This window comes from Microcaecilia unicolor, chromosome 1, assembly GCF_901765095.1.
Source record: "Microcaecilia unicolor chromosome 1, aMicUni1.1, whole genome shotgun sequence".
Lineage (NCBI taxonomy): Eukaryota > Metazoa > Chordata > Amphibia > Gymnophiona > Siphonopidae > Microcaecilia > Microcaecilia unicolor.
In genome coordinates this window covers 375,111,612-375,131,335 of record NC_044031.1, presented here as the reverse complement: position 1 = coordinate 375,131,335, position 19,724 = coordinate 375,111,612, and the positions used below count along the sequence as shown (strand labels likewise).

Genomic DNA, 19,724 nt, shown 5'->3' with positions numbered 1-19,724 from the left:
AGGGGGACCTTGCGGGCACTGCAGGATTGCAATCCGTTATGTCGTAATGTGTTACCAATGGTTTTCGTGGTGACAGTGGTCCCAGCTGCCTTGAGATCATTGACAAGTTCCCCCCTTGTAGTTGTAGGCTGATTTCTAACCTTCCTCATGATCAAGGATACCCCACGAGGTGAGATTTTGCGTGGAGCCCCAGATCTTTGTCGATTGACAGTCATTTTGTACTTCTTCCATTTTCTTACTATGGCACCAACAGTTGTCTCCTTCTCGCCCAGCGTCTTACTGATGGTTTGTAGCCCATTCCAGCCTTGTGCAGGTGTATGATCTTGTCCCTGACATCCTTAGACAGCTCCTTGCTCTTGGCCATTTTGTAGAGGTTAGAGTCTGACTGATTCACTGAGTCTGTGGACAGGTGTCTTTCATACAGGTGACCATTGCCGACAGCTGTCTGTCATGCAGGTAACGAGTTGATTTGGAGCATCTACCTGGTCTGTAGGGGCCAGATCTCTTACTGGTTGGTGGGGGATCAAATACTTATTTCCCTCTGCAGAATGCAAATAAATTCATATACTTTCCACAATGTGATTTTCCGGATTTAATTTGTGATGTGCTATCTCTCACTGTTACCAATAACCTACCCTTCAATTATGGGCTGCTCATGTCTTTGTCAGTGGGCAAACTTACAAAATCAGCAAGGGATCAAATACTTATTTCCACCACTGTATGTCTTGATTTAGTTCTTAACTCAAATGGCTCCATGTGTTTCTCCCCTATTGGGCTTTGCTTTACGTTCATAGACAGGATCATTTCCCAGCAGTGCATGCTAGCCCCATTAATGCATACTGTTTATTGTAGGACTCATTGCATACAACAGGCCCTGCAGCAAATAATGTGTGTTAGCTATTAGTAAATGACCCAACAGTTGATTAGGTTGCAAGATGGCTATGGGCCATCAAGTCTAAACATTTACTACTGGTCTAACTTCCCTTCAAAACAACTCACGAGAAGCATACACACCCCCCACTGTGCATTCGAAGCAGATTCTGCAGTAAAGAAGAATAATTTATTCCAGATCTCAAAATCCCAGGACAAGTATTTTTTCCTAGAATATGGCTCTATTGTATTCATTATTTTGCACTTGAAACACTTACTGCATAACTTCTGAACTTGTGGTGACCCCAAATCCTCTCTCTATGGGAGTCCCTCCGGTCTCAGATTGAAGTTTTGCAATTTTTATTTTACACCTTCTCCATGGGTAACTCATACAATCATATTAAAGAGGACTCATTCCTCAAAGCTATACTCAGTCACTCCTTTCTCAATTAAACCCTTCCACCAATCATCCAACTGGTTTAGTTCTTCCTACAGCCTTGTTATTTTAACTTAAATTCTCTTTTTGTTTCTCTTTGTGCCTTGTGTATCCTAAGTAGACTGTTAGATCTAAGGAGCAAATAGTGTAACTTACGTATCTCTCAGCAGCACTATACATGCTTGATAGCATTAAACAATTAGACTTTTATGTCACAATTTATAATTATTGATTACAGTCCCAGGTATCTGTCTTTTTTGTTGTCTCTTCAAAGCTGTCCTTTACCTGATTCAAACATCTCCAACATTAAGCTCTGTTTCCATGCTTGCCTTTTCCTGTTCCTTCTCCACCACAGTACACAGCGCTGTTTTCCTTCCAACACCTCGTATGTGTTTAGGGCAGTGGTAACCCAGTCCTTGGGGCACACCCAACCAGCCAGGTTTTCAGGCTATCCACGATGAATATATATGAAATATTTGCATACCAAACAGGCAGTGCATGCAAATCTCTCGCACGCATATTCATTGTGGATAGCCTGAAAACCTGACTGGCTAAGTATGCCCCGAGGACTGGGTTGAGAAACACCAATTTAGGGGAGTGGTGGAAGAATCTAATCTAACCACCAAAACCTTAGCCTATACTTGCTCATTTCTCACTGACTACAGTCACTACACCTTGTACCCAGACATTTCATCTCCCTTGGTGCACCTTTTTGACCCATTCAGATTAGAGTACTAACTTATGTCCCTCTCCCACATTTGTTTGTGCCGCCTTCTTCCGGATTCTCTTCTGCTTCATTCTGCTCTTTTCTAAGAATTTTCAATTGACTGAACCTTCTTTCACCACTTCCAAAACCCTAAACTCAGTACAACTTCAGCTCCCTTCATCTCCAAGGCTTGTGCATCATCAACTTAAACCTTTGAAACTCATTCCCCTTTGCAATGAACTAGGCGCTCTGTACTCCACTTTCAAAGTCTTACCTAGACACAAATTTCTAGACGAAGATGTTCAGGAAGGTAATCCTAGCGATCTTTACAATGTCCCTTTATCATTCCCTGATCTGGCATTCTTTTCAGGAAAGCTCTTACCTGAATGAATGTATCAAATTCTCTTCCCATTAAGATTCAGGGAACTTCCCTGTATCATAGCATTCTCAAAGCTAAAACACTCAGATGAACACTATGGTAGATGTCACTGTAAGCACAGATATCTGACAACTTGCTCTCATGATCCACCAGTGCCTTTTCTCCCAAAGATACATTCCAGCAATGGACATAAAAGCGTATGCAGAATTCGGCTGCAAACAGGATTGTTTAAGTTAAGCTTGTAATAATCAACTTGCAGCAAAGCCTTGATGCTCACCTAGGTCCCATCTTCCTTTAAATGGGAAAGTGAATCAGGGGAAACCATTTTAAAAGTAGTATAAATTTCTATATACAGTTACATCTCACCAGTGAACATCTATTTTCCAGCAACAAGAGAGCAATGTTTGCAGCTACAATCAGGCCCACCACAGTACAAAATGATTTTCAGAAAATCTTTGCTGAATCCTATAGCATTGACCAAGATGAAGAATGAATTCAGTGCTGGAAGAAATATACGTCAGCTGCTTTACTTGATCACAAGAAAAATGGTTGACAAGGGCTCCTTGAACTCATATTTACCTTGCTCGTAAAGCAATCCCTCCTGAGTACTTTAGGTGAATAAATCTAGAGCAGGGACATTCTGCATCAACAGAGTACATATTCACTTAATGCCAGCAATCAACCACATTTGAAACTGCAGCTTTTCTGCTGGCCTAAAGGTAAAATACTCAAATTGCAGCCTTGCCCATTACAATCAGTTCATTCATCTGTGAGCATGAATTAACAAAGCCAATGAAAAAACCCTGAGATCTCTTAAAATGACACTAATCCATGCAAAGACTGACTTCATTTCCTAAAAAATTCAATTGCCTTTCTGTACTATCTGCAAACACTGAACCTTCTAGTCCCCTTTCTTACCTTCTCAGCGTCTTGCTCATACAGCCTAAGTTGAAAGCACTGATCCAATTTCAATTTCCGCACATGCCACATCTGATGCAGATGCTGCCTGGTCGAATGCAGCCTGTCAAGCATGGTAGACACTTTGGGTAAAAGATTCTGCAGATCAGCGTTCCCTGACCCAGAGTTCTTTTTGGGAAAGCTTTCACTGCCCTGTATCTGCTGCAACAGCTTCTGGCCTTCCAAATCTAAGTCCTCAATGGGAGCTTTGATGACCTTCTTCTTGAGCTGGGAGTGCTCCTCAATCATACTGCGAGCACCATCCAAGTCCTGAGGCAGTTCCTTCTTTGCAAGTATCTCCTGCAGCTCCTCCAGCCGGTTCAGCATGTGAGTGGCATTGCTAATGAAGTCCTCAAAGGACACTCGGATTTCTATCCACTCCTCATGGTTGTACTCCAAGCAGCCTTCAAACTCGGGGGTTAGCTGAGATGGGTCCACTACTTTGGTAAGGCCTTCTAAAGACACCATACTGGTCTACAAAAGAAAACAAGAGGCAAAAATGTGTGACTACTGCATTTGGGATATATTTAAACTAGAATTAAGTTGATTTTGAAAAATAATACACATAAGCCCCCCCCCCCCCCTCCTCCCCCAACTTAGGTATTTCTGGAGAGCAGGATGTTTTGGAATTAAAAACCACAATTAGACAACTAGAAAAACAAATTTAAAAAAAATTACCTTTAATTTTACCAATAATATACAGAACAGATACAGTACAGGCAAAACTGCAAGAACACACTGGATTACTGATAAAACACATCTTATAAATAGAGTACCTTTTGTTCTTTGCCTTTCTTGAACAAAGACTATCTATTTCTCATTTATTCCTACAATCCCCAAAAGGCATTCAACAATAGCATTGATGGCAGAATGATTGAGTTCTAAACAATTACACAATTTGCACATAATTTCTTCAGGGCCCAGAAGTTAACTGTTGCTGTACAAAATTTACTCTTAGCAGGTGAAGGGTGGAATCATGGTTCAAATGCAGCTGATGCCATGGCCTTCTTGCAGCGTGGCTCTTCCAGAACGCCATCAGCATACTGCCCAAGTCCTGTACTCTTTTCACGAGACTGAGAGCAGTGCAAGATTTCAAGCACTATGCTAACCACACTCCACTAATACCATATGAAGGCTGTAGAACCAGCTGCATTTGAAGCAAAGAGAGCTGTGACATGTGACAATGATCATGCCATGAGAGTGAATTTGGGGAGAAGCGGGGGGGGGGGGGGGGGACAGATAATGGAACATGTGTGCAAGGGGACAGGGGTAGGAGATCTGGGAAAGAACAGAGGACAAAAGTGGATAAGGGGGGCATGTGTTAAAGAGGAGATGATCTGGGAGACATGGGGGTAAGGGAACCAATGGACCAGGGAGAAAGTGGTTGTGTGGTGTGGTAGGAAGAACTGTGGGAGGTAAGTGGATGTGTGTGAAGGGAGGGGAAGATGAGGAACTGAAGGAGACGTTTCAAGGAAAATAATTTGGAGGAAATGAGCATGTTTTAGGGGAGGCTGTTCTGGAGGTAGAATGGCCTGAAGAATTGCAGGTAGCATCAATTTTTTCCAGCTGCTGACATTTTTAACTATGAATTCTACTGTGCTACTGCAAGAAATCAGCACTGCCTGAAGCTCAGAGCTCCTGGTGGATTCGATGGATTGCTGAAATAAAAATCCTCAAAAGGCAGAGGTCCTAAGCTATCATGCACTATTATTGAATTCCTGGGGAAAATCTGCACCCAAAATTTTAACATTTTGCAACTAAGGACTTATTCTGTCTACTCAGACCATGGTTATGTTGTATTATTTTAATTAAAAATGCAACATTTTAAAATGTTGTGCACAGAATTCCCACAAAAGTAAATGATGGAAAAATATTTAAATGTAGCATTTTATCATTCCCCTCATCACTCTGAAACACTAAAGCTTTGACTGCCTTTTTCCACTAAAAGGAAAAAAAAAAAGGTTGATTAAAAATCAGCTACATACATTTTAAGGACAGAACACACAGGAACATAAACTTACATAAAGAGATCAAAATAATCTTTAACCGCCCCAGTTCCTCTGGTCCTGTTGTCTCTTAATCTGATTTACCAGCTTTGGTTAACCCCACCTCATGCGGCTGAAGAAACTCATCAGCAAGCAGCCATCAGTGCTGTCTACTGCGCCCACTTCATTAACCAAGCCGGCATGCAAGCTTCTGTACAAAAGCCATCTACACAGGTTAAGTAGACAGCACACCCATATAGCAAGGCAACATTATCCTACAACTTTCTTGACTTCTCCCTCAACCTAGCACTTCTTTAACCAACAAGATGAGTGGAACCAGACACAGTGCTAGCAAATCTACCCTTTCTACAATCTGCAGTATTCTAAAGTGTTACTCAGTGATTCCATGATGGAACCCACGTGGCATAACCTGTAGAAATACTGTTACCAGAAACTTAATACAAGTGCTATGCCAAGCAGTTTTTACACACATACACACACACACAATAGGAAAGACTCCTTATGGTATACTAACTTTTGATGAGAAAAATGCAGTTGCTTACTTTAAATTAATGCAAAACAGATGGCTGCTATTAGGCAAATTACCTCAAATTCAAACTTAGAGCTGCCAAAGTTAGTTCTTTGTTTCTGCCAAAAATTGTCTGGCTTAATAATCAGTGCAACATGAATACAGCAGGGAAAGGATTCTTGTAAAATCTTCAACAAAGGTTTAATGGAGTCCCACTTAGATCCACGCATGTCTACAATCACTGTGAATCCTCGTTTACAAACGTCTTCACTGCAGGGAAAAGGAAGGAGAGAATAAGGTTAAAGTTCAACGAAGATTCATTACACTCATACCACTGACTATCACTTTTAAAAAGGTTTTTTTTTTCCCCCCCTAAATTAAAAAGCCCCTGTAGCAATGCACATGGCTTTCAATGCCATAACCCCCTAATGAATAAACTTATCACTATGAAATGGTGATTTTACTATATAATGGGAGGAAAGCAGATTAATGTAGATGAAGAATTGCAAATTAGTCATCTATAGCAGGTGTTCTCCACAGACAGCAGGATAAGGCTTCACATATCAGTGACATCATCCAAGAGCGTGTGTACAGAAGCTCAGAGGCGTTCCTAGGGTGGCTGCCACCCGGGGCGGATCGCCAATGTGCCCCCCCACCCCGGGTGCATTTTTACCTGCTTGGGGGGGGGGCGGGGGGGGGGGGGGGGGGCCGCGCACCTGTCGGCTTTGCTCGTTTCATGCTCTCTCTGCCCCACAACAGGAAGGCAGACACCAAAGAATTTTGATGGAGCAGGCCTTATATATATATATTTTTTTTTTTTTTTTTTTTGGGGCGGGGGGGGGGGGGGGGGGGGGGGTGGAAGGTAGCATGGAAATGAAGTAAAATGGACCAGAGGATTCTAACCCCAAAGAGAGAGTCTAGAGTACCAACTTGCCAAATCTGCTGTTATGTCAGAAGTACCATTCCAAACAGCAGCAAGATAGGAATGTATGGACTGAAATACGTGTAGAAGCTCTGCAAATCTCCTTGGAGGCTGATCTCAATGGGCTACCAACATAGCCATGGCTCAGACATTATGAAGGTAATTCTGTAATGGGGAACCCTAGCTAAATCACCATTTAAGGCACCTATGTGAAACCTATTATATAAGGCAAATAGGCACCTAACTGTCTTTATAAAATACTAGCATAAAAGGCAGACTTAGCTAAAGCAGGTTTAAATGTCCATGTCAACATCTGTCAAGTACATATGAAAAATTATAGTATTTTATAACTGACCTAAGTACCTTGCAATCTCTGTCCATGCTCCACCCAAACCCCACTCTTGTGCATGTCCAACCAGTAAAGTATGAACCATCATTTTGAAGCACATACTTTTGCACCTGTTGGTGTAAGAAGTTGTTTATGTGTGTACATTTGGACACATTCGCACATAAATGAATACAGCAGAAGTCCAAAAATCTGGACCCCTAAAAATTGCAGTATCTGGACTACCCGAGAATCCAGACTACCCTCCTCCCTCCCCCCCCCCCCCAAATATAAGGTCCAACGTCTCTCCCTCCTCTACCAGCCCTGCCCACAGCTCTCTCTTTCCCCAGTATAAAATACCTTTTCTGAAGTCTTCTGTGTTGCACTGCCAGCCTGACCGGGCCTTTCCTTCTGACTTGTCCCGCCCTTCCAAAAATAGGAAGTTGCATCAGACGGGGTAGGATGGATCAGAGGGGGAAGGCCAGAAGCACCTGTAAGGCTGGCGCTGCAGCACAGAAGACTTCTGAAAAGGTATTGTACACTAGGGAGTGAGAGAGAGAGCTGCGGGCAGGGCCAGTAGCAGAGGGAGACATGCAGGACTGTGCGGGGAGAAGGGGGAGGCGAGAGACACACAGTATGGAAAAGAGAGAATACTATAAACTGTATTTTTTGTGCTTTTACAGTATGTTCTCCATGTTTTCTGTATTTATTTATTTGCTGCATTTGTACCCCACATTTTCCCACCTATTCGCAGGCTCAATGTGGCTTACGCTATGTTGCAAAAGGTATAATCATAAACAGAGTAAGAGGTATGGTCTAATTTAACATATTACTGTGTAAGAAATTAGGTAGATAGGTCAGTAGAATTATTTATATAACACAAAATAAAACAGATAAGATATAATGATATAATAAGATATAATATTAATCAATAAAGCAACAAACTTTGCCCGTTCATCTCTTTATTCTTGCTTAAATTTGAATTTTAAAAGTACTGCCTGAGAATCCAGAAAACCTGGAAATCCGGACTGACCCAATCCAAGCAGTCCATATAATTGGACTTGTTCTATCTAATACCTCAAAGTGGGTGTGTACATTTCTAGTTAAAAAGTACACACCTCCTTATAAAATTACCCTCCAAAAGCCTTGACATGACCCTCAAGAGCCAAGCCTACCTGGACAAAGTGAATGAAATGTAATCTGCCATCTAACTACATAGAGTGTTTGACCCCAGTAAGCTTGAGGCTGCTGCTGCTACCAAAAGAAATACAAATCTGGGCAGACTTTCTAAGGAGTGGACTAAGCATGCAAAGCACTTTTATCTTTGTAGGCATAAGGCAAGAGGGGAAAAAACTGAGATGACTATCAAGGTTAAAATCCTCAACCACCTTAGGAAGAAACTTTGGACGGATGTGCAGAACCACACTAGTGCTGAAAATTTCTTATAGGGTGGTCAGTAGAACCCAGAGCAAGTTACCACCACTAAAACTAAGACTTTCCAAATCAAGTAATTCAGAAGATAAATGTCTAGTGTTCAAATGGAGCTTTCAGCAGCTGGGTTAGAACATTGAGGTCCCAAGACACTGCACATGGATTAATAGGAGGAAAGTCCCACATAAAGCGATCAACTAGAGGTTGCACAAATATAGGTTTACCTTCCATGTGGGTTGTAATGTGTCAACTGCACTAAGGTGAACCTTAATGAAGTTGATCATCACACCTGACTCAGACAGATGTAGAAGGTACTTAAGCAGTATTTTGTTTGAACAGTCTAGGATCTTTCCAGCACACCAGACAAACCTCTTCCACTTGAAACAGTAAGATCTTCTAGAAGAGCTTCTCTCAGAAGCCAGAATGACCAGTATTCAAATTGAGAAAAAGGGAGAGGATGCTGGGATGTAACAGCACACCCTGAGCCTGCACAATTAACACTGGGGAATACCCCAATTTGATGACACACTTAGATAATTCCTTGACTAGTCCAGAGGACTGATAATCAGTCTCCCTTATACTGAGTTTCAGCACAGTCTTTACTATTAAGGTGGGGGAGGAAATCAGAGGATATGTCAGCAGAAGGCCCTCCACCCAATCTAGGATGAAGTTGCCCTAGTTTGCCCTGTGTCCTTTTCTGGAGCAGAACTGAAGTAAATTCTTGCTCTGGACAGAGGCAAAGAGATCTGTCACGGGTGTGCCCCACTGATGAAAGATGATCTAAGCTACTTCCAATTCAAAAGATCACTCATGCGCTTGGAGTACCTAACTCTGTGCATCCAAGATTTTTTTCCCTGCCAGATAGGTGGCTCTGAGTGACATCCCATGAGAGATAACCCAATTACACATTCTGACAGTTTCCCTACACAGGATGTGCAATACCACGCCTTCCTACTTGTTGATATAATGCAAGGCAACATTGTCTGTTTAGAATAGGACTATTTTGTTGGCCATCCAATCTCTGAAAGTGTTCAGAGTGTTTCATATGGTACTTAAATCGAGAAAATTAGGTAAATTTCTCTTGGAGAGGGAGTTTTACACCCATCTACATGGGCTCCCCCCTTCCCAGTTTAGGTGCATTTGTGGTGAAGACAATCTGCACTGGAGCAGTGTGCAAGGGATTTCCTTTCACCAGACGTAATGATCTCCTTACCAAAAAGAAAGTCTTGTAGAAGCCTAGTGACACACCTTTTGAGTGGTCCACCGGTGCTCAAGGGCCGCTGGGTTTCTCTTTCTGCAACTTATCATGGGAGTTACGTGCACTGTTTAAGCCATGTGGCCCCACATCCTCCACATGATCCATGTGATGTCTGCAGACTCATTTCTATCACTGGACCATCAGGGTGGTTGTACTCTGTGTGAGAAAGGCTTTTTGCCCAAGTTGTGTCTAGCAAAAATGGGCAAAATTAAGGTCTTTGTTAAATCTACAATGAATCCTAGTGACTCCAGAACTGGGATAATTATGCCCATGCATTACTGGGCTCCTTCCCAAGACGTGCTCATCATCAGTCAATCAACCAGATAGAGAAACATGCCAACTCCTAGCCTGTGCAGATGCAAAGTCACTATGGCTAGACATTGTGAACACTGGCAAGGCTGACAGAAGACTAAAGGACAGAAGACCAAAAGGACAGAACGTGGAATTGGCAATGGTGATTTCCCATTACAAATCTGAGAAACGTTTGCTGACTTGGATGTATTTGTGCGAGTCTAGCAAGGCAAAAGAACAAGAGTTCACACTTTGCACAAGGCCAGCAAGCAAAAAAGAAAAAAGGCAACAAAGTCGACGAGATTGTTAAACTGTCAATTAAAGGTCTCCAGCCATCCGACAAAACACAGACCATGTTTTGGTAACAGGGCCTGCATTAGGAGTCTGTAGTTTTCACTTAGAAAAAAATAAGTCTACAGATAAGACTAGCTCTATGTTAATAGTCTTCAACTTTAGTTGAACACTGTATATAATTTGAGCATCAAAGGCTACTGCTGCAACCAAACAGGAAATGCCTCTAGAAAGGTGAGAAATTCTTCAGGCCAAACTGACGCGATGACAGACCTCAAGGTCTCCACATTCTGAAATGCCGCACCACAAGTGCCCAGTTGACCCACTTGAGATTGGAACAGTTCTCACTCTTTTTGGGAACTATGAAATAAATGGAATATCTTCCCAGCCACAGGTTCGACTGAAGCACAGCTTGCATAGCACCCAAGCAAATGAGATCTTGAATCATGCAGTGGACCACCGATTTCAGAAAACAATTCACAAGATGATGAGTAAACTCCAATTTGCAGTCTTCTTTGATCACCTCCAGGACCCACTGGTCTGAAGTTATTCTGGCCAATTCTCAACATAAAATGAGAGTCATCCTCAGCTGTAAAGCTTCAAGGAATGGGCCAGTAACTCATCATTGGTTAGCCCAGGAGGCAGTTGCAGAGCGGGAAAAGGAAGCCGAGGGACGCCTGTCCCCCCAAAAGTACTGCTGCTTCTAATGGAAAGTGTGGCCTCTAGAAGGATCCAGATTTCTATGGCCTATAGCAGCAAGACTCTCAAAAACGCACACTTAATGGAGACGCACATAATGAGGCTTTAGACTTGTCCTCTGGCGATTGCTGGCCATTAGACTCACTAAGATCTTTAACAATCTTATCCAAACCTTTGCCAAAGAGCAGCCAAACCCAAAAGGGCAGTTGTGCAAGCCTTGATTTGGAGGCCGTGTCTGCAGCCCAATGCCAATGCTAAAGCCAGCACCTAGAAGTGACCGCCAAGGATATTTGCTTAACTGAGGCTCTAAGGAGTCAACCAAACAAGTTAACCCAGACTCCAAGGACAGCAAAGAGAGGATTCAACTTTACAATCCTGAACATCCTTGAGGCAGCCCCCCCCCCCTTGTCACAGGCAATGTAGCAATCTGCAAGTCCACCTTGGGTGGCTGCAAGGAGTCCAATTCCTCAGATGGAAAAGGATACAGCTGAGACATAGCTCTGGTCACCCTCAAGCCCAGATCTGGAGTGTCCCACTGTGCAGAAATCAGTACCCGCATGGCCGCAAGAATGTGAAAGGTTGTGGGTAGCTTTTTTGTATCAGACATCATAGGGTGAGAAGTAGCATCTGAGTGATTGGCTCAGGGGAAGAGCACTATCAAGGCCTTAATGATGATTGAGAGGGACCCGTTAACAGATCGGCAGGACAGGAACGCACTGGCACCTCAAAAATGGCAGCTGCCAACACGCACATCTTGAGGTACCGCACAGCACATCAAATTTTCAGCCGTTGGGCTCTCTGGCATAGTGGAAATGGTCTGTGAGAAAAGTTCAGGTGACAGGGGGCTGGATGGAGAGACACAAGCACAAGACGAACACACACCCCTGATGCGGCCCACCAGTTCCCACACTAGAAGCTGTGCTTCCTGGTTTCCAATGGGGTAACATGCAGTAAACAAAAGACCACATTTACAGTTGTCCCAGATGAACTTGTTGGCAAAGGCACTGTGAATGAAGAATGGTGCTATACAAAAACATTCCCAAGGAATGCCAGCAGCAGCACTAATCATTTCTTTAAGGGAACAGAGCAATGGAGCTCTGAGTTTTTGTCTTTGTTTTTTGTTGTTGTTTTGTTGGGGTTTTTTTGTTGTTATTTTTTTGTTTTTTAGAGGCCAGAGAGAAACCTTGAAAATAACCCCAGAGCAGAAGGAGTGGCAGGAGGGACTTGGAACCACCAGGTGTACTCCAAAGCCCAAAAAAAGGCACTGCTCAACACCCAAGCTCAACTAAGCCTGTGGGACAGGCCAGGAACCAGCACCAGAGAGCTGCACAGGGATGTCCATCCATCTGCCGAGATAGAGAGAATACTGGGAGTGAGGCTGCTATACAGGGGGCTATATTGCAGAGCTCTGGCATTTTATCTCCATCTGCCAGTAGATGGGCATAACCACACACCTCTGAATTGATCTGCGGGACAACATGGAATGGACAAATCATTGACATTAACTGAACTGCAAACATTTTACAAGATAGTGGGTTACCGAAAAGGTTGGAGTAAAACCACTTCCAAGACCAGTTAAATATTTCTGACCCATTTTGGGGAAAGGGGGTAGGTAGTTAGAGGTTCTGAGGGCCTCCCTGTGTCAAGATGCCTGGACGAAGGGTGCTCTGAGACCTGGGAGCATGCTAAATGATTTTTTTTTGTGGGGGGAGGGGTATTTTCACTGATATCTATTGAAGTTCATAGGAAGTTAAAACCTTACTTCACCTCTGGAGGTGATGTTTCAGCACCAATAGTAAAAAGCTGTAAAGTCGATGTGCAGTAGAGCCGCAAGCCAACAGCTCAGTGAGTAGCTTCCACTATAAGAATAGCAAGAAAATATTCCACAATGATGCAGTAGGCTAATGAGATGCAAAAATCAAACCACACAGAATTTGCATGTTAATCAAAGAAAGTCTGCTGGACAAACATGCACAAAAGTTCTGCGGTAAGGTTAGTTTCACGGGGCACATCTCTGAAGAAACTGAAAATGCCAGTACATCTGTGTGTTATTCTGCACAAAGATTAGACCCCCATAAAACTTTCTTGCACAAATTTTTCATGATTAATATTTATACAAAGAGCATGTGTAGATGAGTGCTGGTAGGTTTGTTTTCTTTGGACAAGCACACCATGAAGTCACTGTTACCTCTACACACAACAGATACTTCCACTCTGCCTTTAAAGTTGCAGGTACTTACTATGTTTGCAAAAAAAAAAAAAAAACAGGCAGTAATCCCAAGAACTGGCATAAAATCATCTCGACTAACTTTGACCTGACATTGAATTTTCGGTTACTTCTGTGCAATGTGGCATACCTAAAAGTCTCCTTTCCATGCACTTAAATATACTGTGCGGTCATGTGTACCGCAAAAAAACTGACTCCTGCACTACACCACTCTCTGCATTCTGTGCCCTTTGTGTATGTACACCTCGCAGTAATCGTGCCCATCTGCACATGCTTTCTGCATCAGTCCCTGCACTGAAAGTAATTATAAATGCAGTTCATTGATATATATTTACATAACTAAACTAAGATTACTGCAGCAGTTTATTTCTAGTTTAATGCTGATTTTTGTGCCCAGCAATTCTCACTACATTTCAAGTCAATGTAATGCATACACACAAACAAAAAGCTGTATTATATTGGAAGTAAACAGCTGCACAAGTCACTAGAGTTAAACATCCTATATAATAATTTGTACCGTCAACGTTCTACAGCTGGCTGGCTGGGTTCGTAACATCCTGACGTCAGCAAGCCTCCAGCGTTCCATTCTCTCTCACTGTCCCGCCCTCGCATAAAGATGAAATGACGTCAGAGGGCAGAACAGTGAGAGAGAAGGGAACACTGGAGGCAAGCTGATGTCAGGATATCACGAACGCAAGCAAGTGAAGGCAACGGAATGCTGAAGGGGGAGGTCAGAATCTCGGGACATCGAGGTGACGGGAGGGCAGAGGCGAATCGATGGACATGGATGGGATGGTAAGAGAGGAAAGAATCGCGAGACACGGAGAGGCAAATCGATGGACATGGATGGGATGGTGAGAGAGGAAAGAATCGCGGGACACGGAGGGGAGGGCAGGGCACAGGACAATCGCTGGACATGGAGGGGAGGGGAGAATCGCTGGACATGGAGGCGAGGGGAGAATCGCTGGACATGGAGGGGATGGGAGGCGAGGGGAGAATTGCTGGACATGGAGGGGATGGGAGGCGAGGGGAGAATTGCTGGACATGGAGGGGATGGGAGGCGAGGAGAGAATCAAGGGGCACAGATGGAGGGCAGGGCAGAGGAGAATCGCGGGACACAGATGGCAGGGCAGAGGAGAATCGCGGGACACAGATGGCAGGGCAGGGTAGAGGAGAATCGCGAGACACGGATGGGAGGGCAGAATGAATGGACATGGAGGGGAGGGCAGAATCGCTGGACACGGAGAGGAGGGCAGAATCGCTGGACACGGAGAGGAGGGCAGAGGAGAATCGCTGCACATGGAGGGGAGGGGAGGGGAGGTCAGAATCGCGGGACACAGAGGGGAGGGGAGGGAAGGGAAGGGAGGAATCCCTGGACATGGAGGGGAGGGCAGAGGAGAGAGGAAAAATCTCTTAGATGAGAGCCTTCCTAGGGCCAGTTTCATCTTTAACGAAACTGGCTTGGTTCCACTAGTTTTACAATAAAGTTGTAATTACTGCGTGCTGATTAAGGGACCAATATACCACAAATTCAGCAACAGAGAAACATCAGTCCAGTGAGAAACCCCTTGCAGATTTACTATATAATCACTATATTATCAGATATAGCGTTTTTCTAATAGCCTTGTGGTTTGGCTCATGCACAAGTTTCCTCCTTCCTTACCTGCCCCTCCCCTCCTTGGAGCACAACTCCATTCAGGACCTATCACAAAATTATCCAGTTCTATGGCAGTTTCTTGATAAACTCAGCAACAGTAAATAAGAAACAGGAGGAACCGGGTCCCATAGATGTGCAGGAAAAATACTTAAATACTCCAACTGAAGAGCTAGCTGCAGATGTCTGCTTCTGCTGCCTGATTGGTACATGAAAACCACAAGCATTTGTTGGAGGTATTAATTGATATTTTAATTAGCCCACAGATGAACATATCATAATATTCAATACAAGAATACAAGGTACTGTGTAATCTTTCTAAACAAGACTAAGCTTAATGCCTCACATATTCTTTTCTCTCTCTCGCTCTCAAAAAACAAAGCGTTTATAAAAGTGTAATGTTGTATAAGACTGGATGCAAATTCTTACATCTAAAACATATAAACCAAGGCAGTGAAATACTATTCCCTAACCATCCTCCATGGAAACTGTTGGGTTGGGGAATTTCATTCCTTGTGTTCTTGAGAAGCACTTCTGAGATATAGATTTTTTTTTTTTTTTAACAATCTACATGTAGAAAATGTAATACTTAGTTACACAACTGGAGAGACTCAAAAGACACTAAAAATATCGGGGTTAACTGAATTTCTTCCACAGAATTAAAAACTAGGAATTCACACAACACAATTATAGATCAAGATACCTTGACTGCTGTGTATTTTGAGACTGTGCAGTGGCCCACGAGAACTTGACTTACTAAGCAATTAACTTGAAGAAGAGACAGTATGAATAAATTAAATTAGCAAAAAACAAACATTTTTCCATGGTAAAAAAAAAAAAAAGTTGATATCTTTAGGCCTTCTAACATTTGTCGTCACTCAGCAAAGACACACATTTTCAGTTACTTAGGAATGCAGGTATCACGCACACAGAGGATGAAATTGTTCAAAAAACGGATATCTAAGCACCTGCCATCTCTACACTTACCCATGAACCTGATACTTCTATCATAAAATGAGTCAAGTCAAAAGAACATTGAGAAATTCAACTATCGATTGTTTTCAAATACCAAAGAAAAGATAAAGCAAAAGTTGCTTACCTCTAACAGATTTCTCTCTACACAGCAGGATGATTAGGCATACAACTGTACAATGTCATTTGATGGTGCTGGGACATACAGCCATTCCTGAGTTCAGAACTAACAGAGCTCACAGCATATATAGCAATACCTTCAGTTTAAAGCGTACTATCAACTATCCACCTAGAACTGGGAAATACATTTTTTTAAAATAAATAAACTCAGGGAGATGGGTGGGACTATTTGCCTGATTAACTCTGCTGTCTGTCGTAAGCCAGCAGGACTGGCTCAACTACACAAGCTCAGGGCTGCTCCACCACCTAAGAATTGCTACACTGCAGAGCAGCAGCCCACTAGAAAGCTGATGCTAGAACTGAATAGATCATATCATATGTTCAATACTCCTTAACCAACAGCACTGTCCCTGATTATAGGCTGGTCCAAGCAAAAAAATGAAGCAAAAATAAGGTGTGAGGACCAAGTAGCTGCTTTGCAGCTGCTCTCTAGAGATGCAGTGGCTCTGATCTGATGACCTATACATTTGTTAGGGTCATGCTGGTATTCCCCTAACAGAATAGGAATGTGTACATGACACTAGTGCAGTGGCTCCCAAACCTGGAGTTTATCTTATTGGGCAAACTGGATGGAAGATACAGGTCTTTATCTGCTATCATCTATTTTCAGGTTATCCACAATGAATATTCATGAGAGATTTGCATGCATTCCCTTCTCTGCATATCAAGATCTCTCATGAATATTCATTGTGGATAACCTGAAAATAGATGACAGCAGATAAAGACCTGTATCTTCCATCCAGTTTGCCCAATAAGATAAACTCATTGCGTATGGTATGAAGTGATACATCATATGTATACATTATCTTGATTTAGCCTTGCCATTTTTAGGGCATAGACCATAGAAGTCTGCCTGGCATTGGCCTTGTTCTAAAATTTCTGAAGTTGATGTCAAAGCCCCTGAATAGCTCCACTCCGGTCCATTCAAATCTAGGCAGCCTCAATCACGGTCTCTGGTTCTACCATATTCCCATCTCCGGAAAAGGTTTGTTTGTGGATTAATGCCTTTCAAATATTTGAACGCCTGTATCTTATCACCCCCGTTTCTCCTTTCCTCCAGGGTATACATTTTTAGGTCAGTAAGTCTCTCCACTTACGTCTTGCTACGTAAACCCCCTACCATTTTAGTCGCTTTTCTCTGAACCGCTTCAAGTCTTTACATCCTTAGCGAGATAAGGTCTCCAAAACTGAACACAAATACTCCAGTGGGGCCTCACCAACGTACAGGGGCATCAACACCTCCTTTTCTTCTGCTCGTTATACCCTTCCGTAAGCAGCCTAGCATCCTTCTGGCCACAGCCACCGCCTTGTCGAACTGTTTTGTCACCTTGAGACCTTCAGACACTATTACCCCTAGGTCCCTCTCCTGAGCTCTCACTGGCTGAAAGCCTCCAGAACCAGGTTTGGTAACCACTGCAGTAGTCAATTTGCTAATGAACCTTTTGCCAGTGGATCACCCAGACAGCTGAAGTCAAAGGAGAAGAACAGCTACATAGACTGATGCACTCTGATCTTTACTTAATAAGCAAGCGCTTGTTTACAGTTCAGAGCATGAAAACATTTCTCTCGATTATGAAGCTTAGGATGGAATACAGGCAAAACTCTCTACTCATTTATATGCAGTATAGAATGTGTCCTTAATGCTGCCTTAATCTGCCAAAATTGTACAGTTTGCAAATGACTAATGCACCAAGCTCACTAATTTTTCCATCTGAGACAACTGGTACCAGGAAAAGTAACTTACATGTAATTTGCTCTCACACAAAACCTCTTGACAATATCCCAGTCCCATAGAACTGAAGATTCTGAATGGTTTATATGAAAATCCATCACAATCCAAGTACCAACAATTGCAGAATAAGCTGTCATAACCATGATTTCTTAGACAGGGACTCTTTTTCCTCACATTATATTTTATCCCTCTTCAGAAAGCGGCACTCTGGAATCATTCTCCCTTGCTTCAGCCTAACAATCACACTTGTATCCATCAGTTGTGTAAACAGTACCTCTGAGAATCCTGACCTTAGGGAATTTCTTTATATAACCTTGCCACAGTTACTTTGATTGTTAGTTGCTCACTTGTATTGGCTTGCAACTCAGAAACAGCCATTTCATGCACGAGTTGTTTCCAGCTCCGTACCAATGGTATGCCTTTTTATCTAAAATTAATCACTTTTTCTGATCTTAAAGGACTTTCTGCACCTTCTGTTTTAATATTTCAACATCACTTAATAGAAGCAGCCAATATGTCCAGTTCACTTGCATTATAACTACCTCTTTCAGAGTGAACAATGCTTCAGTCCAATAATATTTTAATTTAATGCATTCCAGGAAGGCGCAAATTAGGGAGTCACTATGTTTTACATTTTGTGAACTTGTCACAGTCCCACAGCTTCAACCTTGGCCCCTTTTGTTATTTGTATTTTTTCCCTATGTAATCCAATATTCCCTCCATATCTGTGTTGGACAGGTGTCTTTGAATCATCTACCTAAACCAAAGCTTTTATTGGCTAGGTTCAATCACACACTCTACACCAGGAGGACGATCAAGATCATAAACCTCAATATTATATATATCTATATATATATCTATATCTATATGTACATATACTGTTGTGAATCTGACTCCAGCCTTCTTGGGGGGCTCGGGACCCCTCAATTCACAACAATACATATATATACACACACACACATACACACACATATACTTTGGAAGAAAGATGAGAGAGGGGAGATATGATACAAACATTCAAACGCACAGGAGAAAGGTCTCTTCCAACTGAAAGGAAGATCTGGAACGAGAGAGCATAAAATGAAGTTAAACGGGGACAGACTCAGAAGTAATTTAAGAAAATACTTCTATACAGAAAGGGTGGCAATATGTGGAATGACCTCCCAGTGAAGGTAGTGAAGACGAGGGCTGAATCTGAATTCAAGAAAGCATGGGACAGGCATGCGGAAACTCTTAGGGGTGGGACGAGATAGTAGATTATACAAATGGACAGATTAGATGTGTTTCTATATGAAGATGGCCTTGTGAATCTGGAGACAACTGGACACCAAGAAGCATGACCTCGGACTATCAAGGCATGACAGGCAGATGAACTGCTAAGGTGTACTCTGACAAAGAATGTCTAAAGACCCAACTAATGGTATAGATATTTCACTATGATATTGGACAGACACTGAGAAGGGTATTTGCTTTGTAAACACCACCAGATGGAAAACCTCTATTTCAAAGAAGGAGATCTTATGAAAGGTTTTCTTGATGCCACCAGAACAGCTTGAATTGGAGGTGGCAGTCCAAAGGACACCAATAGGCATTGCTCTATTTCTATGCCATCAAAGCCAGTAATTTGAGATTGGGATGCAAGACAGAACCCCAGTTCTGTATTATTGAGGCTGGAAATACTCAAAGTCTGCGTGGAGACTTAAAAGATAGCCTCTGAAACAGGAGAAATCAGGGAGGTTTTTCACAACTAGTGTGGTGCTATAGGAATGACTGTACCCAGTCTTTGAAGTTTCTGTAGCGTTCTGGCTATGCGAGTATGAAAGGAGATGCACAGAGAAAAAAAACAACCAAATCTATGGCTAATACCTCTTGTGCAAGGT

At 42.7% G+C, this 19,724-nt stretch overlaps 1 protein-coding gene across 1 annotated transcript in view; it reads right to left on the bottom strand.

The window, feature by feature from the left end:
* Nucleotides 1–19,724, bottom strand: part of TRIO (trio Rho guanine nucleotide exchange factor) — a 905,131-nt gene that overhangs the window by 595,730 nt on the left and 289,677 nt on the right. Inside the window, 2 exon segments of the mRNA XM_030209962.1 lie at nt 3,310–3,822; nt 5,940–6,132. Of these exon segments, the coding sequence (XP_030065822.1) occupies nt 3,310–3,822; nt 5,940–6,132 (706 nt within the window).